Below are 25,302 nucleotides of genomic sequence, written 5' to 3'. Positions count from 1 at the left end.
TTTTTAGGGGCGACTACGGTCAGAGCCACTTTTAATTTCTATTAGTCTCAGGCGCTCTTCTGGCCTGTTCCTAACCCGTTGTGCGAACGCCCTCATGTTTATTCCACCAAATAGGTAATCAATCGGCCAGACGCGCAATCAACAGTCCATGTTTGTCCTACACGGAGGACTATACAGGCAGTCGTGCGTACGTGGATGTTTTTCTATTTTTTCTACCTGTGTGGACGAGAGAATGGGGCAAAGTACCACTGTAAGCAACGTGACTGCCTCGTGTACAAACCTAGGTGGGCACCGATGGATAAAAGCTGTAGTCTCTTATAATGGCCACAAAGTTGCCGTATGTCATGCGCCTCTACCCGCCCACTGTAGCCCGCACTCACCGTTCCTGATCCTGTCGTGTTGTTCCTGTTGGGATGAAACGCTCATGTAGTACAGAGGGGATGTGTTTGCTGTCCGGGCTCATCAGCAACTGGCTCCTCTACTGTTCCCCGCCGGTCTGCGCACCCACACGGGCATCAGGATGGGTCCGACCTGCGGTGGTGGAGGGGGACTCATTCATGAAGCATGCTCCGCCGCTCGCTAGCTCTCTCTCTCTCTCTGGCTCGCCCCCGCTTTGTTTTGACGAGATGCAAAGCAAACCTGGACGCGGCCGCCAGGAGCACGTGTACGCGCACTGTGGTTTATAGCTTTATGCAAAGGAGGGGGGTTCAAGAAAAAACACATAAGCACGAGTTTTGTCATGCTCTGGACAGACATGTTTCATCTTGATAATCAAACAGGCTATTAAAACGCCGACGGAGACAGATCCACTGGCACGTAGCACCAAACACGCAGCCCTCTACAAATAAAAACAGGAGCTACTGGATGCTATTTGCGCTATAGCACAACTTGGGCTCCATGCAGGTGCGCAGACATTACTGGAGAAAGAAAGGCCTGCACGTGCCACGTTGCTTTGGTCTCATGCATGAATTTGGCTACATAAACAGAGTGGGAGGTAGTAATAAAAGCATAGTATCCAGGACTGACCCCAATGCCGTGTAACACAGTGGGTGTTTTGCCATCTGTCAAAGCATTTTGCAAATAATCCCCTATTTCTATGGGTCGTGATGTAAATAACTGGGTCTCGTGAGAAACGTCACTGGTATAAAAACCACGCAATAAGAACTGAGGCACACGTTTCGGTTGCCTCCTCAATATATCAGTAAATATATGAGGCTACCTTTTTGTCTGGTTGGCAAACAAAAACCAAACCATGACATGCACGCAGTAAACCAGGAGCACATTAACATAAACACACTGTATAACCCAAATGGACAATCGGCTACGTTTCTGTCACGTGACAAGAAGACTTTGATAATTAAGTGAAAACGTGTGAAAAGCAAGGGAGGCCTAATAGTGGAAGTCACATACTGAAATTAAGAAAAAAAATGTGGAAACATTAAATATCCTTTTTAATTTTACATATTGTCCTTTATTACGAATTTACAACCACTCCCAAGTAACAGTAGATGAGAAAAACATGGCGCGTATCAGATTTATTATGAATCTCTTCATTGAATCTGCCTGATCCATAAATGTAATGTTCACTCAGGTCTGTCTCGTAAATTCCCATTTTCAAGCCCGCAGATGAACTGCCACTATGCTACTATGTGTTGTAATAATTGTTAGTATTGCTTTGAAGTCACTGAGTCATTCTATATGGAAGCTATGGAGAAAATATCATTGTTTCATATTAACATTTGTATGTAGAAATAAATAAATTGGCACATAAGTAATTAAAAACGCGATCTATATCAGACTAATTTAGTATTATTGTTGATAATCATGTGCACCATCGACAGAAGAGATCAGGGATAACGCACTAATGATTAAGGCTGGTTGTGCCATAAAACCACGAGTGTTGACGAAACAATAAAATTCGCCATGACAAAATGAACACTAAAGTTTCATGTTTTCCGACAGGACACAAAAGCAGCATAAACTCCTCCTCCTTCTGTCAGAGCGGGAAGTTCAGATGTTCGTCTGGTTTAGCTAACGTACCACATATCTCGGTGCCCCGGCTGCTAATTCAACACAAAACTCACTTGTGAGGAATCTTAACGAGTGAGTTTGGATTTATGTGGATGCGCAAACTAACTAACAACAGCTTATGGTCACGGCTAATGTAATATTGAAAGTAAAGCCAGTTTGACCTGCTGCAGACGTTAGCTTCACATTAGCTTTTAAAAAGGAAGTTTCCCTTATGCACGAATAGAGGAATAGAGGGCGGTTATGAGAGCTGACAACACCTGCTATTTAGCGTTAGCTACATTAACTATGGCCCGTTTCTGTTTGTCTTAGAGGAGAGCTCTGAAATCATGTCCAGTAACGCCGAAGAGAGGAGCAGCTCTGCACCCAAGTGCTTCGGACAGGTGGGTTACAGAGCACACTACTCCTTTATCTGAAAGCTCCTGTTCGTTCAAGTGAGGCTCAGGTGTGCAGATTGAATTAACTAACGGTAGTGCAAGGCTGCACCGGTCTCACCGTCCTACAGATGTTAAAGTTATGAGAGAAATCCAGGGTTTTTTCAGTCATGCAAGTGTGTCAGTCTCTATCACAGTAAAGGTGTGTTTCTCTCCCCAGCCTGGATCTTCTCCCGTTGCTTTTCTGTTCAGGTGGACTGAACACACTGATTTAAACACGTCAGCATGCAAAAGAGAGAGTGTATCTGTGTATTATTTTACTGATATGGACCTATGCATCTGATATAGAAGTTGATTGGATTGTAATGTACTGACAAACTGTCCCAGGGTGGTTTTCAATGTTTCACCTGGTGCATGCTGGGATACACGTCTGTCACCCACAGTCCAAAAAGTGAAATGAGAAAAATAAATTAAAGAATTTAGTAATTTGAACCCTTATCATCCAGTTTCATTTGATGTCCCCTTTCAGTAGCTTTAAGTTTGGATAAACCATAAGATTCCACATTGTCTGACAGTATCTCAACGCTTCACTGAAGCTCGTTTACAGCGAGTGAATATTTAAACCCAGGACTCCATGTTTTCATGGCTGCACCGCTCCAACAATGTCTTGTCCATCATTTAATACAAATTTCACCCTCGTAACTTTGGGATCTCCAATAGAATTTAAAATACAGGTCTATGGATTTGACCAGTGTTTGAATGCACAAAATAATAATGTTGTAACACATTGCTCCAACCTGTCCAACGATGTTGTAAACTTTAAAGTCTTGTGGCTCTGTGACACCAGAAGGTATTGTGACTGCATTGGGGTGAAGGGGTTACTCAGAGATGAATGAGGTTTCATTGAAAAACCACCCGTCCTTTTCTTATGTCGCGTGTGTGTGTGTGTGTGTGTGTGTGTGTGTGTGTGGTTTGTCTGTTTTTTGCTCTCCTAACTGGACTGTGTGGTCAGTGTACCTACACAGCTGATGAGTACCAGGCGGTGCAAAACGCTCTGCGCCAGAAGTTGGGACCAGAGTACATCAGCACCAGAGTGGCTGGGGGAGGACAGAGGGCAAGTCTTTGTTTATCTCTCTGCCTTTGCTTCGTGTGAAATGGTGCAAACAAGCAAAGTTATGTATGTCTTTCAGCTGGGTGACATTATTGCACAAATGCATTTTCATGTATGTTATGTGATTTCTTTGGATTCACTTGGATATAGGGCTGGGAAATAAAACAATAATGATAATTATTGCAATATAATTTTCCACAATAACAACATTAATGTTCAATGAATTAATAGAGATAGACATTTATTTTTAAGGGACTCAAAAAGATTTTACTTAATTGTACTCATGCATATTTGTTGAAAATTTTTGTTACGTGATCCACTGTTTGACATAAATAATAAAAGTTTAAGACCACAATTAACCATCTGGTTTCTTCACTCAGGAGCAAAAATCTACCTGTAAACTTGAAAATATTATTTATTTGACATTTATCATGATAATTAGTGATATCTAATGATCTGAAATTTTTATAGTGATAAAGGTTTTGGCCATATATCTCCCAGTCCTACTTAGATATTCTCTCTCTCGCTCTCATATATTTATTTATATATCTCAACACCTGAATGATCTCTTCCAGGTGTGCTATATTGAAGGGCATCGTGTAATCAGCTTGGCTAATGAGATGTTTGGATACAACGGATGGTCTCACTCCATCTCTCAGCAGAACGTCGGTACGTCTCACAGCTTCTTGTTGCCAGAGGATCAACTCAAGTCAAGCTGCTGCCACAGAGCGAGACTAACAAAACACTTCCATTTCACAGACTTTGTCGACCTCATCAATGGCAAGTTTTATGTCGGAGTCAGCGCGTTTGTCAAAGTGCAGCTGAAGGTTAGATAAATATATTTATTTTATTCACTCAGCATTATTTTCACAAGATGGAGATTAATTTAACTTGAAATGTTTTATGTATTCTCTCCTCCACGTGAAGTTGTGTGTAACGCATACTTTTCCTCCAGGACGGGTCGTTTCATGAGGATGTAGGGTACGGAGTCAGCGAAGGACTGAAGTCTAAAGCTCTGTCACTGGAAAAGGCGAGAAAGGAAGCTGTCACTGATGGCATGAAGAGAGCGTTAAAGTACTGGAATTTACATTTTTGTCTTATCAATTTAAACTATTCAGAAAAAATAATTTAGAACAGGTTTTCTAAAATATGTTTAGCTATAAGAAGACTGACTGCTTTTGCTGATATTAGATTTGTGTGTGTTTGTGTGTGTGTGGTGTTTTTTCTTTTTTTTTTTTTTTGTCTGGTCTTGTTGTCGATGGTCTTGTTGAGATGCTTCGGTAATGCTCTTGGAAACTGCATCCTGAATAAAGAATACCTCCAAGCCATTAACAAGATCCCCAAAGAGGTCAGATGCAGTGCATACACTTTTTTTTGTTTTTATTTTCATTAAAAAAATTCTTTGGATGCTGAATCTTGTCACTTCTCCTCTACATGAAGCCTCCTCCTCCTCTAGACCCAGCCCAGACTAAGCGCTGTGAGGGCGAGCCATCAGTGGAGAAGGCCCGGGTCTCCAGTCTGGTCCAGGAGGAAAAGTGTGTATGTGCGGTTGTTTCTGGCAGGAAGCCGCTGGAGCCCAGAGTCCTCAATCAGAACCAGAACTGTTCGGATGTTCATACTCCTAATACTGCTGGCTCTGCTCCCAGCAGTGACCATGAGAACGTCTGCTCCAGGTAAACAGCTGTGGGTCTAGTTTCTGTTTTTAACGGCGCCCTTGATCCATCTCTGTCTCTTGCGCATCCAAATGTGCAGCACCTCCGATCCGTTTCCTCTGTTTCTTCCTGTAAGACCTGTCATGGACTCGGTGGACGTTGTCGGGTCTGAAGCGCATTCAGACCCCAAACAGTTGAGGAAACTCCGACAGCAGCAGCTTCAGCAGAAGTTCAGGAGGGAGATGGAGGCAAAGAGGCAGCAGCAGCACCAGGACCCGGCCAAGTCTGAGGGCACAGATGTCACTATTGGACGAGGATCCAGTGGAGGTGAGGGCTTCATGTGTAACATACTTCAGAGTGATTTCACTCCCTTTTTATAGCAGCAACCTCAAACTCAAACGGCCTTTCACTGGACAGGACGTAACAGTAACACTGTGTGAAATTGCTTACCTGGGGAATAGCGGGTTTCTGTTTCCAGATTGAAGAGGAAGCTGTCACATTTAAAGACACCAAATCCAACTCTGTTGAAACTGCTGAAACTGTTGTTGATAGGTTGTGTAATTAAGCACATAAATGTGACAGAGTATCACTGACGTTGAAACATGTGTGGGGTGGCCTCCAGGTTTGAGAAAGCTGGTTTAAAGTGTCTTTATTTGTAACTTTTAGGAGTTTAACTCTTACTTTTCTCTGGTGTGGTTTTTTTTTTTCCATTCCTCCAGGTCATGAAGGTGTATCAGCGTTCAGTGACGACACCTTGGCTGGACACAGGAAGCCCAGCAGCAGGGATGAGTATTTAGCAGGTGCTATAAGCCGCCACCAGAGGGCTCAATGTACTCCTCACCTTCTACCAGCCCCCTCACTCAGTGCTACTGGTTTATCTTTTTCTGCAGATGATCCTGAGTTCTGGGATTTCACTCTGGATGGGATTGAAGAGCTGGATGTCCCCGCAGGCGCCCCGTCCACCAGAGGACTCCGGCCCGGAACGCCCGGGAATCACCAGATGCAGACGCGCAGTAAGACCCCTCAGAGAGCTCCTGGCAGACCTACAGACGAGGCCTCGTCATACAGCAGAGGACAGGACCAGTCCAGATTTCAACATCCGTTCCAGTATCAGGCGAGAACAGGTGAGGTTTCAGGAGAAGAGTCACTGATCTGTTAGTGAGCTGTTGACTGAATTTTGTGGTTTTCAATCTACTTTTTCAACCTTACAGGTGAAGCTGTCAGTCCGTACAGACAAGGACAGTACCTGAAGAAACGCCGACTGGACACTTGAAATTTGATGTTGCTCTTCCACAGCTTCCTGAACACTTTATAGAATCCAGCCATGATTTTCTTTTTTTTATTTATTTCAGTGTAGACATTAAGTTCATTTTGCTATGAATTGCTGCTATGTCCAATATTTGGAGAAATATTACCTGGTTTTGTAAAAAATAAAAGCATAACCACATAAATCAGTCGTGTGTGTGTGTGTGTGTGTGTGTGTGTGTGTGTGTGTGTGTGTGTGTGTGTGTGTGTGTGTGTGTGTGTGTGTGTGTGTGTGTGTGTGTGTAAAAAAAAAAAAAAAAAAGCTGTAAAGTAAGAATGCTTTCCAAAAAAAGTTTAGATTATATTTATCACTTAACAGAATACAAAGTGAGTGAACAGTAGAAAAAATATAAATCAAATATTTGGCGTGACCACCCTTTGACTTAAACAGTCATCCACCATGGCAAGACTAAGCGCAGCTACACAACAAAGTAGTTATTCTGCATCAGGCAGAAATTTCAAGGCAGCTCTTATAGATGCACAAAGAAACGGCTAATGTTGAGGACCGTGGAGAACCATCTTTAGCGTAAAGAACAAGGACTTCTGGAAGTGATAGTACTGCCCCCACAGAGCCCTGATCTCAAGATCGAGTCTGTCTGGGATTACGTAAAGAGGCTAAATCCACAGGACTATGGGTAGCTCTCCAAGATGTTTGGGCCAACCTACCTGCTTACATTTTTAATATTGTAAAGAAGTAGACTATTTAGGATTTGTAAGATGAAAACATCCCAGTTCCCACCAAAGGAGTGTTGACTTAGTAAGTAGCAGTAAAAGCACAGTCTGGTCATATAAATTATAATAAGCATGACAAGTGTTTTGATATTATTTTTATTTGTTTTTACATTTTGTACAATGTGAAAAACATACACAAAACAGACACTGAATCACAGGAAGTCAGTAAGGAGGGATAAAAGAGCTCAACAGACATTACTGCGTTGCCAGTAGCCTCAAACAGTACTGGTCTGTGATCATTACTGCTATTAGCCTAGTAACACAGACCTTAAGCTTTGTTGTGAGCTTGTGCCGTACACTGGCCCGTTGTGAGTTGTCATTTGTAAGATTAAATTAGTTTAGCCATCATGCAGAAATCATATGCTGATAGTGAAGTCGTGTCTATGATACTAGTGAATGGCAAATGAACAGATCAACACTTTGTGATGACTTGAGAAGGCAAAGAAGAAAAACAAAAAGGATCTAATATTCCAATATCAAAACCACTCAAGTCAGTAACGACCCTCATCAGCATGCAAATGTTTTCATTGCCCCTCAGTCCCATTAAAACTTCAAACATTGCATATTCTGCATTGCAGTAACTTATTTTTTCTCTAGAGAAGTTTAACTATTCGTCCAATCTACACGCAGGCGAATGAATCGCAATGACAGCATGGCACTCGTGAGGTGGTGAGACCAAAGTTGACAGCTCACTTGCTGCCTGAACAAGAGCTTCTATGAAACAATTTAATGATAAATCCACAGAAACTAAAGTCAGCCAAACCCATGTACGCATGAGCCAAATATAAATACACAGCTGATTACACAACCAACACAAATGTAACTAGAGAGAAAAGAAACATTGCCACATAACTCAGTGTGCTCTTTGTTCTGCAGTCCTGTGTGTGGTGTCTAGTGTTAACGTCCTCTGACTTGGCCGTGTGACAGTTACGGGGGATGCTTGTTGCATTTTTTATGTCGTGTACAGGTTTAGGTAACTGGGTTTCTGCATTACAGTCACAGCGACAGGACTAGATGCATCTGGAACTTGTCATTAGTGAGGATGCAAGGCACTAAAGTGTTCCTCATGTTTACAGGTTAGAGTGCATGTGCATGAAAGAGTGGATCACCACAGGCTTACTCTAGTGGCTGAGCATTACGTGAAAGCATTTACCTCACATTAACATATATACAATAAAATAGAAAAAGGGCGCAGGGCAGTCATAGACAGGAGCTTAATAGACTGCAGGATCACTCCTGCGTGGTGGGTAGGATACCAATTAACAACAACCCTGCAATTGCACTTTTTATATTCCTTTAACTACATGTTGTTTAACAACCTTTAATAATAATTACAGTGAAACAACATCAAAATCTGATGGCTGAATACAGGTCCATAAAGAACATTTGTCTTTTGTTTTTTTAAATATACGCTTACAAAAACAGACCACAGAAAGAGAGAACCCCAGACACTTGTGATTTAAGAGGTGACTGCTAAATGTTATGAGCGCAGACATTTAACATGCCAAGACTTCACCAAAAACCTGTCTGTGTATTTTGCACCATCTGTGTAAACAACTGGGAGGAAATTTGTGGTACGATTCACAGATTTTGAGCTGCTTATATCTCAGTTGCTAAGCACTAAATGATGTGTCGACTTGGGATTCTTATCAAGATTTAGTTCTTGTGTTAAAAAGAAAGAAAAACTTCTCTACCCAGATCGTGATTTACAGCAGCATCAACTCTTAGTTTCAAACTCTGAATGGTGGTCAACACCAGGACAATGCTTTTCTACATGGCAGATCTACTGGCTTACATATCAGATGTGAAGAATAAATGAGTATGATAATAAATCTGTATGTACAGACAACTGAAGTCACAATGACACCAGACTTTCACAGGGACATAAATATGCTAGACATGGAATCATAACCCAGTGAAGAAATATATATGTACAAAGTCAATGTTTTAAATGTATTTGGGGATTAAGGCCACAGTTACGCGGGACAATTTATCTATTCTTTGCCATTATTGCATTTTACTTAATAGGTCCCCAGTGGGATATATTCATACTGTAACCCATCATTTACACTCTGCCTGCCCAACTTACTCTGTCTTTCTTCTTCCAACTCCACCAGTCACACTTTTCTAATCCATCTGGAACACGCCAACTGTCCCACTCTGATCTCCCACTTTCTGTACACTCCCTCCCTCACTATCTGAGACAACTTAATCTAACGTTCAAAGTCACTTAACCAGGTTAATGTTTAGTCAGGGGGTGTGTGTGTGTGTGTGTGTGTGTGTGTGTGTGTGTGTGTGTGTGTGTGTGTGTGTGTGTGTGTGTGTATACGCGTTGTATTAGTTAAACTTTCTTCAGTCCCAGCTCGGTTTAATGTCAGGACCAGTAAGGATGTGAACCAGAATCCCTCCTACCTTCTCCTCTTCAAAAGGAATGATGACATTGCAACGTCTGCTTTCAAGACATCTTTGGCAGCTGTTGGTTATGCCTGTGGGTGATTACATCACCAGACATGACCAACCAACTCGTCACAGCTCAATTCCACAGCCAATAGCAGTGCGAGACTCTTGTGCTGTGAATGTGTATTGCACTCTCCCTCCAATTGCCAGTCAGATTTCGTTCTGCCCGAGAGGACTTGAACCACACAGGTCAACTCTATTACAGAGAAAACAAATAATAAATGTTGAAATAAAAATGAAAAGTACAGTATCCAGCTATCTAACCAGCAAAGCGAGCTAGTGGTTCTCGTTCAACGTCTGTCTGCTCACTCCACTCTGTGTGGCCCTTGCACTCAGCCTGGACCACGGCTCTGACTAGGCTACGTAGGCCTCAGGTTGGACCCTCCGGGGCTGACTGATTTCTGGGGGGCTGGTGTGGTTCCCATGTGGTAGCCTTGGTGCAGGGACACTGAGGCTGTCGTGGGTGGCTGGTACTGTGTTAGTGGCTGTCCGGGGTTAAGCATGCTGACCTGGCATGTGCCTGTGGGTCCGGCCCACTGAGGAGCACTGTACGGGGCTGAGGCGTATCCAAACCCCTGGGCAACGGGGCCCAGAGAGCCTTTGCGAGGCCCCAAAGGGACAGAGGGATTGGCTGGGTTGGGGAGGTGGGTGGTGTTGGTGGATGTGGTACTTGAAGGCGTGGGAAGGGTTGGGCAGAGGTAGCCAGGAGCTGAGAATTTACGGCCCATACTGGCTGGAGGGATAAGCTGTAATAGAGAAAAGAGTGTTACTACTGAATCTGCAGGACTATTATGACAGCAAGTTGTATTCGGCCATACAGTCATAAAATGCTCCAATGCCTACATCATGTCCCAGCACTGCCTGTGCTCCAGTTTTAGGACCTTTCTTGCACTGGGAGAGGCTGATGGCGTCTCTGGCCCAGTTATCCACCAGTTGGTGCAGGTCGTCGGTGAAGGTGCCCTTGCCCTTCTGTGTGTGAGAGATATGAGGAGTCGGTCCAGTCGCCTGGGTCAGGGAAGTAGAGTGGTTTTGGCAGTGGCCTGAACCATTTGTTGAGCTGGTCCCACTTGATCCTGGGAAACAAGACGAGAGGTGAGATGTGCAGTAGAAAATACATTAAGGCAATACATTTAAGTAGCTCACCGTGACAAGATTAAGTGCTTGCACATACCTGTGGAACAACTACTGAGGCTGGGCATGGATGGAGAGGATCTGAGCGGCTGTATGGATGACCCGCTAACTGCTTGTGATGCCTCTGTTGCTGATGGTGTACTTTGCTTTGGAGTGGACTCTGAACCATGAAGACTCTGAGCTGAGGCTGGAGATATTGAACATGTGAATGTGAACACAATGGTGTGTACATATCATTTCAACAGCTTCAGCAATAAAGTGGTATAGCATGTACATAAAATACAAATTTTAAATATTAATTTTGTCTTGACAGCCAAAAAAACAAAACCGCAGTAGTTCACTGTCCTTACCTGAGTGTATGGGGCTGGGCTGTCCACTACTGCGAGCAGATCTGTGGCTTTTGCGCCTACGTCGACCTCCAGCCATCGCCACAGCAGGGGAAAAGACGGAATGAGGAGGATGTTTTCCCATCTGTGTGAACAGGGCGTCTATCTCCTCTTTCTGACGTGACTGCAAGGCCTGGATCTCCATCATGTGTCTGTGAGCGGGAGATGAAAGTCAGACAACATGCTGATATGTTAAAACATGTCTACTGAGCTGTGAAACAACAGTCATAAAAGGAAATGAAAGTGGTGTGAAGTGGGACTATGAACATGTCACTTACTTTTCTCTGAGACGGCTAATTTCTTTCTGCAAAGCTTCGTCCTCTGAGTCGTCGTCATTGTCACCACTGTAATGGGTATGTGCGTTATGAGGATCAGAGATTGAGGATGAGGGCCCATTCTGCATTCCACTGCCATGTGATGGACTGGAGCCTGCTGCTGGAGCTGGGGTCACTGAGGGGAATTAAACACATAAAGCCATTACTGCAATATACACATAATTTAAAAATGTACCCTAAACATCTGTGTTCTGTGCACAGGATGAAGAAAATCTGTTTCATTCAAATTAAATGACCAAATGCAGGGATTATCTTCTGATATGACCAGAACATAATGGATTTTCAAGCTCAATAGCTAGATAAGGCTGCTGAATTTGCAAATGTTATCAAAGCTGTAATTAATAATTCCCACTGCAGCATCTGACCAATCAGATATAATATTGAATGAGTTGAAGATGCCTCCACAGAGTGCATGACACTACATGATGATGATTCTATAAAATATTCAGATTGAATTATACCGCTTAAATCATGGCACTTATCAAAGGAAACAACAGATGGCTGTGATTAAATGGTCATCCAACACTTACTAAAGTTCATTTAGTCTGTTCAGTTACTTTGAGTGTTAGCAGTGAAATAACTGGTGAGATGTGAAGTGTGAAGCATCAGTTTTGTATGGTACTCAATATTACTTAGTATACTATAGTAGGGCCCTGTGTAGTATTAATGTGAGCTGTGCAACACAAGTTAATCAAAGCTAACTTAAGTTGCTGTGAACCTGGTACGCACCTGTGACGGAAAAGCGTCCCACTTTAGAGCCGGCGGTTGGCCCAGATGTGGCACTGGTGCTCGTGGACACTTTGAAGCGCCCAATAGTGGTGGACTGACTGGCAGGACCAGCAGAGAGAGATGATGCTCCATTTATAGCGTCAGTTACACAAGTTCCTCTGGACAGAGAGGGTGGCCGGTGGAGGGTGTTTTCTGGACTGGAGGGAGATGATGACGAGGAGGAGGAAGAGGAAGAAGAGGAGGAAGTAGAGGAGGAGGTAGAGGACGCAGTGACGGGTGGATGGGAAACGATGTTCGAGGGACCTGGACCGCTGCTAGACACACCATCAGTAGCAACAGACACCTGATAAAGAAAGGATTGTTACAATTTTAATGAACTAAGCCCATGGTTTAAAAGGATTCCCTGTTTTAGACTCAATTAACCAGAAAAATTTAAAGCTGGGACTAAAACTTACTTGGAAACGTCCCAGAGTGAAACTTGCTGCTGGAGGTTGGACATTATTACCTCCCTGAACAGTCTCTGGGCTCAGAGCTCTCCTCAACTCAGCATCCAAATTACCCAAGGGTTGCTGTGACAAAGGAGTCACACAAAGAGAATATAATGAACAATCTAAGTAGTACTGTGTACACTTACACTGTTCTAATTTAAAAAACCTACAAAAGTAGTAGAGCAAGTAGTATCACAGAAACACCTCAGAGCTCACCTGATTTGGTCCAGGAAATGGGGGTACAAGGTCAGATGGAGGTGTAGCAGCTTGATCAAAACCAGTAGGTAAAGTCTAAAAAAAATTTTTTTAAAAGACAGGTGTCAGGTCAAAATATTTCTAATAATCACAATAAACAGCATTTTGGATTTATTTTTGGATACTGCAGTTTTCACTAACCTGTGCCCTTTGCTTAGTTGGAGGTGTCTGTGCATGTCCTGCTGGGGTGACACCCTGTCCTGGGGTGGCTGTGGGGCCCAGCACACCCTGCACCCCAGAGGTGAGGGGAAGGTTAGATGGGGGTACCAGGGCGGCTCCAGGTGGGGGGGAAGTAGTCCCAGTAGGAGGAGAGGTTGTGTCAGTATTCTGACTAGGATCCGCTGACGAGGAGGATGAGGCAGAGCTCTGGTCTTGAAAGAGAGACCGTAGCTTCTTATCTAGAGCTTGGATATCATCTCTTCCAGCGATCTTCGTCTGGAGCTCAGCCCCCTCTGACTCCACTGGCTGTGGCTGAACCTGGCTCTGACTGGGTAAAGAGCTGGGAGGAGGGGGCTGAGCAGAAATGGGGACAGGCTGACACTGGGCGGTTGAGTGCTGTGGCACATGGATAGACGAACTCGTAGGTTGAGAAGATGTAACAGCACTATTAAAAGTCTGCTGCTCTGAAGCAGGGACAATGCCAGTACTACTGGGTGTAACACTAACTACAGAAGAGACAGTTGTGCTCAGCTGAGGTCCAGGTACTGCTTGGACGGAAGTTGAGGGAGGGACGATGGCAGCTGGAGTTTGGGACTGATTAGGTGGTGGGGAAACCCTCCCAGTTGAGGGAGGTGGCGAGGACGTTGCAGTAGATGTGAGAGACACAGCAGGAAAAGTAGTGCTAGTGGTGGGAGCAACAACTTCTGGCGGAGCCAGGATATTGTTCGAGTTTGGGCTGAGTCCAGCCTCAGTGGACGGGACAGTGCCTGGTTCTTGCTCAGTAGGAGGGGGGTCAAGGGTGCTGCATCTTTCTACACGAGCCTGCTTCATTTTACTGAAAGCCTGCTGGAGAGTCCCAGATGGAGCAGACAGAGAAAGGCCCAACGTCACGGAGGGAGCTAGAAAATGTAAAAGGAGGAAGTCATTTTATGAAAATATTATGCAGTGTCAAATGTATTATTTGAGGAACTAAACAGTGAGGACAGTTTAACTCCACAGGGAATGAAACAAAACTGTTCTCTCACCGGGGACAGGTTCATCTCCAAAGGAGGTATTAGCAGAAGAAGCGCCAAAGAACTGTTCTCTAAGACGAGACTCTGGCACAGGGCTGACTATGAACCTTCGTCCTGCCGAATGCACCACCTGTGCTGTAGTGCTGGGAGAAATGCCTGAGAGAAAGGTAAAAAGACATGTCCAGTGTAAGGAGTTGGACATTGGAAATACATAACTGGACAATAAGCACTGTGTTTTTGGCTAAAGTTTGTTAACCTGGCAGCATGGGAACAGACAGCTCAGGCTGTTGCTGGAGATCACCCATCTGCAAAGAGATAAAATGCAGGTGTTTATGTCCTCAGGTTAAGCAGGTGACGATCTTGATTATCAATATGGGTATTTGGCTAAAGAGATGACGTGTAGTTAAGAAATACCTGGGGAAAGCCATCCTTCATGCCCCCTCTTTTCTCATCAGCCATTTCTATGACTTCACGGACCTGATCAATGAAGGACTCCCGCTCACTCTCCAAGATAAACTCACTCTGAACCTGAGACAGAAAGCAAAAGGAGTTCAGCTACCGTAACTATGTATGCTGTGAGAACATTAATTCATGGTCTCACAGATATTAAAAAGGAATAAGGACAACAATCTTTGCTCTTGTTTTATGTTAAGTGACAGTGGATTGTCACTGTGTGTCGCCAATTCAATGGGAGTTTGTGAACGGTAGCCACGCAAATGTATATGTAGTGTGTATTAACTGTTTGTAGAGAATATTTATTTATTGTAACAAAACAACCATTAGACAATTAACATTTCCTTAATGGTGAGTGGCAAAAATTAGAGAACCACTACTACCATGATCTGTGCAATCTCCTCTGGATTATCTCCATCGAGGTCAAATCTGAAGGTCACCATCTTCCTGTTGTGCGTTTCTAGCTGGCACTCGGCTACTCTGTCTCCTACATTAGAGATCTGCAAAACATTCATTCAGGTTAAAACAGTTTAGCGACACAGAGCTGTAGACAGAATATGAATGATCTAATCAGTTCAAATGCGTACGCTGAGAACATCTAGCTTGGCCTTTGCAGTCTTCTCATGGCGGGAGCGGCTGCGTACGGATCGCCGCTGGTGACGCTTCAGTGAGCGCCCCTCATGCCGACCTCCTGATGTAGAACTTCCATCATTGCCGTCACTGAGACCTGAAGCGGCATCCGACAGGCAGCTGAAAGAGAAATGGACCCATGAGAGAAAGAGAGATCAGACACACTGTGTAGTGCTGATGAAACCTGCAGTTTTTTAACTTCCTACATACCTTTCTACAGATTGTGGCACCAGAGCAGGGGATCCTGCCGGCTGCTCCACTGGTGTTGACTGAGGAACACTCACAGAGGCCTGAAACACAGAAACCCTTAATGTCAAAAGCAAATCTCAAAACGGAAAGTCCTATCATTGATGGATTACTGTTTTGAAATGATTTAGGGATTCACACACTTAACGATGATCAAGGAAAGGCATGTTTTAGACCAGACTTTCCACCAGATGGAGCCGTTTAACCTGGTGAAACTTGCAACGCCATTATTCAGCTCTCAGGCAGACTGTAAATATCGCCGTGAAATGGGGTTTTCATTTCATTTCCTTCGGAATGTGGCCATTTTTCTCTGCAGTGCTTGGCAAGGCTACTAGTTTCATTTACATAGGTTACTGCTGTTTTATCAATTTGCAGTTTCAGCCCTGTGGGTAATTACAATACTGTGACTTCTAGAACTGTGATAAAATGTCTTTTAAGCATTACATGCATACAGATTATATCTACTGGAGGTACTGTTTTCATGGAGGATTTTAAGCTCCAAGTAAATCTCTTGAGCTGTTGTCTGAACAGCCACAAGGTTATGAAATTGTATGTATTGCCTTTTGGTCAAAATGTAACTGTTGAAAACAAACACTGTAAATTTGAGGGATTTTGGAGCTTGGTAAGTACCGCCCCTCCTTATGTTAATCATATGTTTATTGATGCTCTATAATAAAATTTACACAAATATTTTAATTTTCCATTTAAAAATATTTAAAATTTGCATCCTAAAGATATTGATTTTTTGAGGATGAATGTACACACACCCACCCACACACACCCACCCACCCCCTCAAGAAACAGGAACCGTGCAACAAAGTGTGAACAAAATGCTTCACACCTGACCTAAATACACCGACCCACACATTCTTGTTTTGTGCTCTGTAGAGTACCTGCAGAACAGAGAGGCATGAGGCCTGATAGAGGAAGTATAGGTGCTCTGCGTTGAGTGGAGGAGACATGATAGGAGGACTTGGATCATTGGCCCAAGACTAAGAGTCATGCAGGAATATGCAGCATGCAGAGGGGAAAAGTGGAAGAAAAAAGGGGACAGCCATGGTAATGAGATTTGTGTGTTCAGAGAAAAGAAAAAGAAAAAGAAAAAAGAAAATAAAGATTTAGAAAGAATGCACACATAAAAATGGAGAACATAAAATTCATACTATAATATGGTCAAGCGAAACAGTGGAATGAGTTAAATGCCTACATATTTCAGTGTATGTCTTAAAGCAAGATCAAATATATTAGTGCGTTAAGTGCCAGCAGGGGAGGTGTTTGTCTCACCTGTAGCTGCTGAACTCCAGGCTGTGCCTGTGGTACTGTAGAGCTCTGATGAGTAGAACTGCTCTCTGTCTGCTGCTGTTGGGGGGGAGACGACTGAGAGGATGGGGGTATCATCACTTGCTGGGGGGGGATCTATAAGATGGAGTGGCAGAAACAAGAATAAAATCAGAGTCAGCGTTTCAGCAATGGGTTGGGATAAAAACATAGTTACATTTAGACTACTTTCGGAAAAACAGGTTTCTTTCTAATCTAAATCTTTCAGAGATTTACTTTGGCTCTATTCCAAAGCCACTTACCTGTTGGATAACATAGCTGCATAAGTCAGACAATTAATTTATTTAACAGTGTGGGATGACAAAGTATTAACCAGTGAACATTTAATGACACTGCACTTCCATGTTTTATAAACTACTGAGAGCCAACTATAGCATCTGTGTGAATTAACCACAAAGGCTGAGTCTACCATGCAGACCAATATAGACAATACGCTTATATTGTTTCCCAGAACATCTGAAAGGCTGTCGGTGTATTTAAAAGTGGTAACAGGAAAATGGGACATTTTATCTACCTGAGGGGGAAGCGATGGTTGGTAGTAAACTCCATACTATAAGAAACAAAACATAACAGCGTAAGAATAAGAAACTTGAGAATGAAAAGAAAAGCTAACTAATGAAAATTTAGCATTAGAGACTGGAAAACTTGGGACTCAGCTGTTTTCAAGGCAGCCACCTGTAGCAGAGAATCTAGTCTTTAAAGGTTAACTTAACACCTCTTAAAAAAATAAAACAATGTATTTTTGCAGACCTTGACTGGTTGAAGTTCACATGCTGCAGTGATACAGAGGTGTGTTAGGGTGTGTTTAGTACAACCTGACATTGCTTAGGTATTAGGTGTGTTGTTAGGTGATAGATAGATTTTAACCTTTTAACCAGATGTCAGTGAAACCATGCTTTTTATTTGGTGTTAAGACATGCAGTAAGATATATACCTGTGGAAGTGCCACTGGAACAGACTGGCTGCTGGGCGCAACAGGAACAACTTCAGGCTGGACCCCTTGCATCTGGGCTTGAACCTAATGCAATACAGAGCGAAACAACACCACATGTGGTGAAATTGAGGCAAAAAACAAACAAGAGATAAAGGATAAAATACTACGAGCAAAGACATATAGGTCAAGGGGCATGTGTATTGAATGGGCACAGAAGTTCCTGCCGGCCAAGACTAAGACCCCAGGTTCAATTCCTAAACACAACTGGCCATGTTTGTGGGAGAGGATTCTCATTCTTACAGTCAACTCTTAGTAGTTAGTCAGGTGTACAGACACAGTGAGGCTGCCTACACTGTCAACATAAGGGATGAGAACTACAGTGAAAAGGGAACTGGGAAAACAGAAAAAAAAAAAAAAAAAAAACCCAAAACACAGAGGCCAAATTTGCAAGAATGGACAAACAAAACCTAGTCTGTAAGTTGTATTGTATACTTAATTCTGAGACACAGATACCATGGGGAAATCATCTGATTCATTTCTATTTTCAACATGACTCACCGCTGACAACTGCTGCTGTTGCGTTTGGTCATTTTGTGTCTGCGGGCATGACACCTGGGGCTGAAGGTGCTGACTGGGAGGGGAGCTGTAGGATACTCCAGATTGAGGAGGCTGGGCTTCGGGAAGGACGGTGGAACCAGATAGTCTGTCTCCCATATGACTGGCTATAAGAAGGGGACAAGAAGTCTCTAAATGCATTTTCCTTAAAAAAAATAAATAAATCAAACCCTTTAATTATCATGCAGTGGGCTGCAGGTGTATTTGACTCTAAATCATCTTCGATACACACCTCCTCCAGTGTGCTGTAGTTGTTGGTGTTGGTCAGTCTCAGGCTCCTCTGACTCTGGCTGGATGGTGGCCACGTTCTGGCCCTGAAGTGGAACTTGCCCAGTTGAGTGGGGAACAAAAGGGACCCCCTGTGCCATGTCGCTCAGTTGGGTTGATTGAGGTGTGTTGTAGTTAGAGCACTGAAGGCTCTGCTGAGATGCAGGTTGGGTGGACATCTGCATGCTGTGTTGGTTTGGTTGTGGAGAGACATAAGTTGCAGGCTGTGGCACTGGGTGGGACTGAGGCACCTCCGGGCTTGCCTGTTGGGCTGGTTGCTGTGCTGGCAGCAATTGACTCTGCTGTTCTTCTTCCAGTCTTCTCTTCTCTTGATCCTCCCTGACCTTCAAGACAGTCAGCAAAAATTGTATTAAAATCCCTCAAGAGAGCACTGGATTGACAATATCTAAACATCACAGCACAGGGAGATAAGAATTCAAGCAAAGCAAACATAAATAATACTGCACTATAGTGAGCAGGGACAAACCTGCTGCCGCTGTGCTCTCTTCCGACTGATTAGAGACACCCTGTCCTTTATGGCCTTCGCAATGGTCTTATGGTCACCTTCGCACACATAACCAGACTCAACCTACACAAAGACATGATGTACAATCAATTAACATTTCAAATGAAACCCTTTAAGCCAACTGTTCTTTTTTCCATTTGTCATGCAGTATTGATGAGGTGTTGTATTTTAAAAATACTGCTTAAAGTATTAAAAGCTCAAGTCACCATTTCCTGAGCCACATCTTCTGGGACATCTTTGTTGAGGTCAAAAGAAAACTCAATAGCTTCGTTGTCCTTGTACTTCCCCTTGAGTTTCTTCACATCCTCAATTCTCAGCCACAGCTTAATAGCCTCCATCTCTCCATCATCCTCTTCTGCCAACTCCACACGTACTCCTGTGTCCTCCTGGAAGAAGGCATGGTTCAGAAGGTCCTTGATCGAGTACCTAAATAGAGGGAGACAACAAATGAGTAAGTGTTTTCCTGGAGAGCTAGAACACTCTAAAATTTTAAGTGCGGTCTAAAGTTAGAGACCTCTCATCCTTGTTCTGGCGAATACATCCTTCGATGATCTCCTTCACTTCAGGAATGGCCACCTTGTCAAAGCTACCCGGCTTCACCCCCTACAGGAAACACAGAGCCCTGAATGAGAATGGGTATTCTACTCATCTGACTGTTTCTTTTTTTGGAGACTACCCCATACACCTTGTTGATTTCACAGAGACTACTTTAGCACCACATACACATTTGTCATATTCCAGATGACTGAGATCATTACAACCTGAAACTACCTTCCTCTTTCAATTGTGTTTTGGAATGAAGTGAAATTATGATGTGGAAAGTGTTTCTCCTAAGAAATGTAATCCCCCACAGCAAACCATTCAAATAATGTTAAAGGACAGAATTAAGACAACAGCAACAGGAAACTGCATGGTGCAACAGGAAAATGGAGGACTGGCTGAAAAGCTGAACTGAATGACAGAACAGGAAGAACAATAGCCCATCTCCCCAAGGAATACTACTGTAAAGCTAGAGCATGTGACACTAACTGAATGTAGGCTCAACACCACAATAGCACTTTGTTTCTGAGCTGAGTCACCTGTGTTTGGTGTTCTGCAGTATGAGCCATTTGTGGCTCATAAACAGAGCTAAAGAACTCTTACTTGGCTGTGGGGGTAAATAAAAAAATCCTCTGTTGAATCATCAGACTTCAGTATTTGTACTTGACTTCAGTTAATAAGCTGAGGGTATTGGTATAGATTTCAAGGCACATTTTGTAGATAACAATCTAGGAACAGGTTTAACTTTTTTTATCTGAGACTCATGTAATTGCAAATGTATGAATCATATCAGTGACTATGCATTACAAAAGTAAGCCTGTATGAACTGTGTGAATAAAAAATGTGTGGGTTTTATTACAGTTACTGCCCTTCTGGCGTCATCACAAGACTGAACCAGTAGTACTGTGCTTGTTCAACCTCTTATCAAAACTTCCACGCCTCAGGTCTACATGATAAACCAACATAATACCATATTTAAAAAGGAAAGAAAAAAGCAGTATGAGGTGTTAGTGTAAATAACATGTTTTCTCTTGGAGGTTTTCTAAGTTTGTCAAACAGGGCGATAGGTACATCATCTGGGAGATGCAGGAATACACTCAAGTTAAGAGGTGAAATACAATACTAAAAGAAAGAAACATAATATAAGCTTGATGAAGAGGTGTCAGGAGGAATATAAAAATCATTCCAGAATGGGACACTAGCCTTCTTGGCACATGGGAAGATGTGAAGGCAGGGCAGAGGGGTGTCATGGAGGGTTGAAAAGAAGACTTACGCTGGTAACTCTGCGGTAGATCTGTGCAGCATTCTGGCACTCTGAGTAAGGGTACTCTGAGGTGGCCATCTCCAGCATGCACATTCCAAAGGCATACACATCCACTGACTCGTCGTACTTCTCCTCATACATCTCAGGCGCCATGAACTCAGGGGTACCTTAAATCAAAACAACTATTCAGAACTCTCGAACGCCCTTACTGATTGAGTGGGCTTCTCACAACCCATTGCCCCTCTGCTCCTCTAACCCGTGAGGGGTTGAGGAAGAGGAGGATGAGAAGAGTGACCAGCCTGTTGACATCTCCTGGAGTAGAACCTGTGAGGTGAAAGTTGGAAGAGAGAGAGAAAGAGAAAAAAAAAAAAAAAGAAAAGGGGAAGGAAAGCAAAAAAGAGACAGAAAACAAAAAAGGAAGGAGAGGATGGGCTCAGTTAGACTGCAGAGAAGAAAGCACGTGTTTGTCTGTGTAAGACCTTAAACATGTTGGAATATAAGAATGAGACTGAGGTACCCAATGTGCAGAACACACTTGTTAAACCAAAATGAATGTTATTTACAATGTTAAAAAATACCTTTAAAATTAGGCACTTGAGAATAATACCCACGCCAGAATACAGTGTAATTTGGTAAAAGAGTTGCCAATGATCTCAGTAAGAGAAATATGACTAGCTATGGAAATAACTTGTGTCAAGACCTTACCTTACAACCACATTAACATTGTCTTTTCTAGTACACTCACCTTTTGAAGTCTGACTTACCACCTCTTCTTGACCTGCGGGAGCAAACTGTTAACGGTCAAGGCTGAGAGAAGCAGATCCCATAGCTAGCTATTTAGCTCAAGCAGTGTGTCATTGCACATCAGCCTTGTTGTATACATTGATAATTTTACATTCAATCTCAGGTCTTACACAGAAAAACTCATATTGTTATTTGAATGTAATTGTTTTTTAAATTGATGTGTGTTACAGCACACTGTCAGACTTACCAGGCCCATAAAAGTTCATACTTACTCAATGACCAGCAGTACCCTAATCATTCCAAACAGCAGAATGGGGCACAGCTGAGGCTAGAGCCTACATTTTAAAAACATACCCAACAACGTGAAAGTAAAAAAAAAGAAAATGAAAAAAAGAAAACAAACAAAAGGCTGACAGAGAGAAAGTGGGGAGAGCTCCCTGGACACAAAGATGAAGCATAAAGATTCTGCGGTCCTGCAATATTTTAAAAAGACAGTAAGAGACACAAACTAGAAAAAAAAAAACCTGTTGAGGCAAACCCATAGAAAGAGATGTTAAACATAACTGGCAAACAGACCACATATTTCCAAACCACAGAACAAAGACCAGTCTAAGACAGAAGCAAAGGCCATACCTTTAGCCATGGCCAGGTTAGCCTGCAAGAAGGCATGACAACTATTATATTAATATTTAACAGTATAAGAAACGTTAGGCGCTACTTACATTCAGTAGGTGCCTGGAAAAAAACCTTCTCTTTTTCTTCTTAGAACAGAAATATTCTGTACAATGACCAAACTTGATAGAGTTACTGTGTGTGTGCAAAGAGAGAAACCCTTGTGGTTATCTGCCTAAGATTACCACAGTATTTGGCCTCCATTTGAGCTGTGGTTTGAGAGACAGCTGAAACGCTGTGGTCTGTTTTTGAACCACATCGTCAGAAAAACAAGTCATTTTCAATACAAACATATTACGACCTCAGAAAAGGGTACTGCCCAACAGCAGGACAGGAACCAAGAGGTAGAAATGACTTTGGGGTCGTACCTATAACACTCTTGGCAAATGACGCACGCTTGAGTGTGGCCAGTCCCAAGTCTCCAATCTTGACGGATCCTGTTGGGCCTGTGATGAAAATGTTGTCGCACTTAAGGTCCCTGTGGATGATAGGGGGAGCCCGAGTATGAAGGAAGTGGAGCCCCTTGAGGATTTGTCTACACCAGCTCCGCAGAACTTTAATTTTCATCACCTTGAACCGCTTCAGATATCTACAAGAGAATAGATTATCATTTTCACATATTCTCAAGGAAACAAATACTGCAAGAAATGTAATCTTTTCTGTACACTTCCTTATAAGAGCACAAAACGAGCACAACTGACAAATATTTTATTTCCTAAAATATGAGAAATATTGGTCAGAGTATTTATAATTAATCAGGATGATACTTTTTTGGGTTGCTCTAAAAACAAAAAAAAAAGGTGCAGCCCTAGGGTATAAAGTATGTATGAGCTCTGTATTAATGTTTGTAAGTTTGCGACTCACGTTTTAAGTGTGCCAGAAGTCATGAGTTCAGTGACCAGTACAATGCACTTCCTGCCTTTGGAGGGTCCCTCCCAGGAGTCATAAAAGCGGACAATGTTGGGATGCTGTAGTCCCTTCAACATCCCCGCTTCCTCCTTAAAGCGTTGCCTCTCTGACTTTGACAGCTTACGATCCTGCAGGGGACAAACAGGTAATACATAAAGATGGGGTGGTGATGGCGCAATGGATAAGCTGCATGCCTATGGTGTGAGAGACCCGGGTTCAATTCCCCACTGTGACCCATCTACCAATGTGTCCCTGAGACATGTATAGCAATTGTAAGTTGCTTTGGATAAATGCGTCAGCTAAATGAATAAATCTAATGTAAATGTTTACACACCACAGAGGGCAGCTCTATTATGGATGTATACATTTTCACTTGGTCTAATGACCATTTATAACAATGCATTGACACTAGAACGGCTATGATGGTCATTTTGACCGTTTTGAATTTTATATCTGCAATAACTTTGCTGAAATCCTACTGGTACCTGACTTTTCCTTTAATTTTACCTATTTTGGCCATAGACTGTCATTTTCACCGCACTGAATTTCGCGGTATTCTTTTGTTACATTTCCCGCGGTTGACCTTTGTCTCTCTCACTGTCAACAGAAAGGTCAGTAGCGGTCATTAGTGTTTGCATATATGCTAATTTCTACAAACAAAAAGTATATTAGAATAAATAGGTTAATCAGAAATAGGTTAATAATACCTTACTACAAGTGCTAATTATTTTTATTTACTAATGTAATATATCTGTCTGTCTGTCTTAGGAACACCATACCGATGCTGTGTTTGACCCCCTTTCGCCTTCAGAACTGCCTTAATTCTATGTGGCATTGATTCAACAAGGTGCTGAAAGCATTCTTTAGAAATGTTGGCCCATATTGATAGGATAGCATCTTGCAGTTGATGGAGATTTGTGGGATGCACATCCAGGGCACGAAGCTCCCGTTCCACCACATCCCAAAGATGCTCTACTGGGTTGAGATCTGGTGACTGTGGGGGCCATTGTAGTACAGTGAACTCATTGTCATGTTCAAGAAACCAATTTGAAATGATTCGAGCTTTGTGACATGGTGCATTATCCTGCTGGAAGTAGCCATCAGAGGACGGGTACATGGTGGCCATAAAGGGATGGACATGGTCAGAAACAATGCTCAGGTAGGCCGTGGCATTTAAACAATGCCCAATTGGCACTAAGGGACCTAAAGTGTGGCATGAAAACATCCCCCACACCATTACACCACCAGCAGCAGCCTGCACAGTGGTAACAAGGCATGATGGATCCATGTTCTCATTCTGTTTACGCCAAATTCTGACTCTACCATCTGAATGTCTCAACAGAAATCGAGACTCATCAGACCAGGCAACATTTTTCCAGTCTTCAACTGTCCAATTTTGGTGAGCTCTTGCAAATTGTAGCCTCTTTTTCCTATTTAGAATTAAGGCAGTGGAGATAATAATAATAATCTTTATTTGTAGAGCACTTTTCAAAAACAAGTTACAAAGTGCTTTAACAAGTGTAAAGACAATAATACCCAAGAGACAATAATACAAAAACAATACAAGATAAAAGCATGAAAACATTGAAAAGACTAAAATACAGATAAAGATAAAATTAGTAAAATACAATAAAATAAAAGGGATAAAATAAAGTCAAATTAGATCGGGAAAGGCTCTCCTATAAAAGTATGTTTTAAGAAGGGACTTAAAAGAGTTCACTGACTCAGCCGACCTGATTTCCTCGGGCAGGCTGTTCCAGAGCCTCGGGGCCCTGACAGCAAACGCTCTGTCCCCTTTAGTTTTCAGTCGAGACTCTGGAACAGACAACAGACCTCTGCCCGAGGATCTCAAGGTACGTGCTGATGTGTATGGGACTAAAAGGTCAGAAATATAACAAGGCGAGAGGCCATGAAGAGCTTTAAAAGTGATCAATAGAATTTTAAAGTCAATTCTAAAACATACTGGGAGCCAGTGTAATGAAGCTAAAATAGGAGTAATGTGGTCATAT

At 42.7% G+C, this 25,302-nt stretch overlaps 3 protein-coding genes across 9 annotated transcripts in view; 2 read left to right on the top strand and 1 right to left on the bottom strand.

Moving 5' to 3' along the window:
* Positions 1-25,302, top strand: part of LOC123961427 (zona pellucida sperm-binding protein 3-like) — a gene marked incomplete in the record, with an annotated part of 791,580 nt that overhangs the window by 268,792 nt on the left and 497,486 nt on the right.
* Positions 1,951-6,621, top strand: rad52 (RAD52 homolog, DNA repair protein). The gene is made up of 12 exons (XM_046036834.1): positions 1,951-2,103; positions 2,341-2,411; positions 3,415-3,516; positions 4,089-4,182; positions 4,273-4,340; positions 4,469-4,587; positions 4,786-4,861; positions 4,954-5,186; positions 5,302-5,492; positions 5,885-5,965; positions 6,056-6,289; positions 6,377-6,621. The coding sequence occupies exons 2-12, from the start codon at positions 2,358-2,360 to the stop codon at positions 6,436-6,438; spliced, it is 1,314 nt and encodes a 437-aa protein (XP_045892790.1). The 5' UTR covers positions 1,951-2,103; positions 2,341-2,357; the 3' UTR covers positions 6,439-6,621.
* The window catches only part of LOC123961414 (serine/threonine-protein kinase WNK1-like), a 36,515-nt gene continuing 18,495 nt past the window's right edge, over positions 7,283-25,302 (bottom strand). For 6 of the 7 annotated variants that reach the window (XM_046036792.1, XM_046036787.1, XM_046036791.1 and 3 more), the window contains 26 exons: positions 23,249-23,421; positions 22,753-22,973; positions 20,978-21,135; positions 19,679-19,767; positions 19,371-19,590; positions 19,126-19,227; positions 18,604-18,982; positions 18,315-18,478; positions 17,757-17,840; positions 17,337-17,372; positions 16,769-16,900; positions 15,449-15,528; positions 15,196-15,358; positions 14,992-15,108; positions 14,570-14,683; positions 14,412-14,460; positions 14,168-14,311; positions 13,125-14,041; positions 12,945-13,019; positions 12,696-12,809; positions 12,241-12,583; positions 11,455-11,626; positions 11,141-11,328; positions 10,831-10,977; positions 10,503-10,732; positions 7,283-10,405 (listed from right to left, as the gene is read on the bottom strand). In XM_046036792.1, coding sequence (XP_045892748.1) covers positions 10,019-10,405; positions 10,503-10,732; positions 10,831-10,977; positions 11,141-11,328; positions 11,455-11,626; positions 12,241-12,583; positions 12,696-12,809; positions 12,945-13,019; positions 13,125-14,041; positions 14,168-14,311; positions 14,412-14,460; positions 14,570-14,683; positions 14,992-15,108; positions 15,196-15,358; positions 15,449-15,528; positions 16,769-16,900; positions 17,337-17,372; positions 17,757-17,840; positions 18,315-18,478; positions 18,604-18,982; positions 19,126-19,227; positions 19,371-19,590; positions 19,679-19,767; positions 20,978-21,135; positions 22,753-22,973; positions 23,249-23,421 — 4,998 coding nt within the window. In that variant the 3' untranslated portion in view covers positions 7,283-10,018. The remainder of the gene's footprint in view (positions 10,406-10,502; positions 10,733-10,830; positions 10,978-11,140; positions 11,329-11,454; positions 11,627-12,240; positions 12,584-12,695; positions 12,810-12,944; positions 13,020-13,124; positions 14,042-14,167; positions 14,312-14,411; positions 14,461-14,569; positions 14,684-14,991; positions 15,109-15,195; positions 15,359-15,448; positions 15,529-16,768; positions 16,901-17,336; positions 17,373-17,756; positions 17,841-18,314; positions 18,479-18,603; positions 18,983-19,125; positions 19,228-19,370; positions 19,591-19,678; positions 19,768-20,977; positions 21,136-22,752; positions 22,974-23,248; positions 23,422-25,302) is intronic. The other variant, XM_046036794.1, reaches the window with a different exon arrangement.

The sequence above is a fragment of the Micropterus dolomieu genome, linkage group LG22 (genome assembly GCF_021292245.1).
Source record: "Micropterus dolomieu isolate WLL.071019.BEF.003 ecotype Adirondacks linkage group LG22, ASM2129224v1, whole genome shotgun sequence".
In the NCBI taxonomy this organism is placed as follows: Eukaryota; Metazoa; Chordata; class Actinopteri; order Centrarchiformes; family Centrarchidae; genus Micropterus; species Micropterus dolomieu.
This window is presented reverse-complemented; position numbering and strand designations above follow the sequence as displayed.

Bases quoted from the DNA above. Each gene is read 5' to 3' on its own strand.
- rad52 (XM_046036834.1), top strand. From the start codon at position 2,358: ATGTCCAGTAACGCCGAAGAGAGGAGCAGCTCTGCACCCAAGTGCTTC. The intron at 2,412-3,414 runs GTGGGTTACAGA...CTGTGTGGTCAG, and splicing joins CACCCAAGTGCTTCGGACAG to TGTACCTACACAGCTGATGA. The intron at 4,183-4,272 runs GTACGTCTCACA...TCCATTTCACAG, and splicing joins CATCTCTCAGCAGAACGTCG to ACTTTGTCGACCTCATCAAT.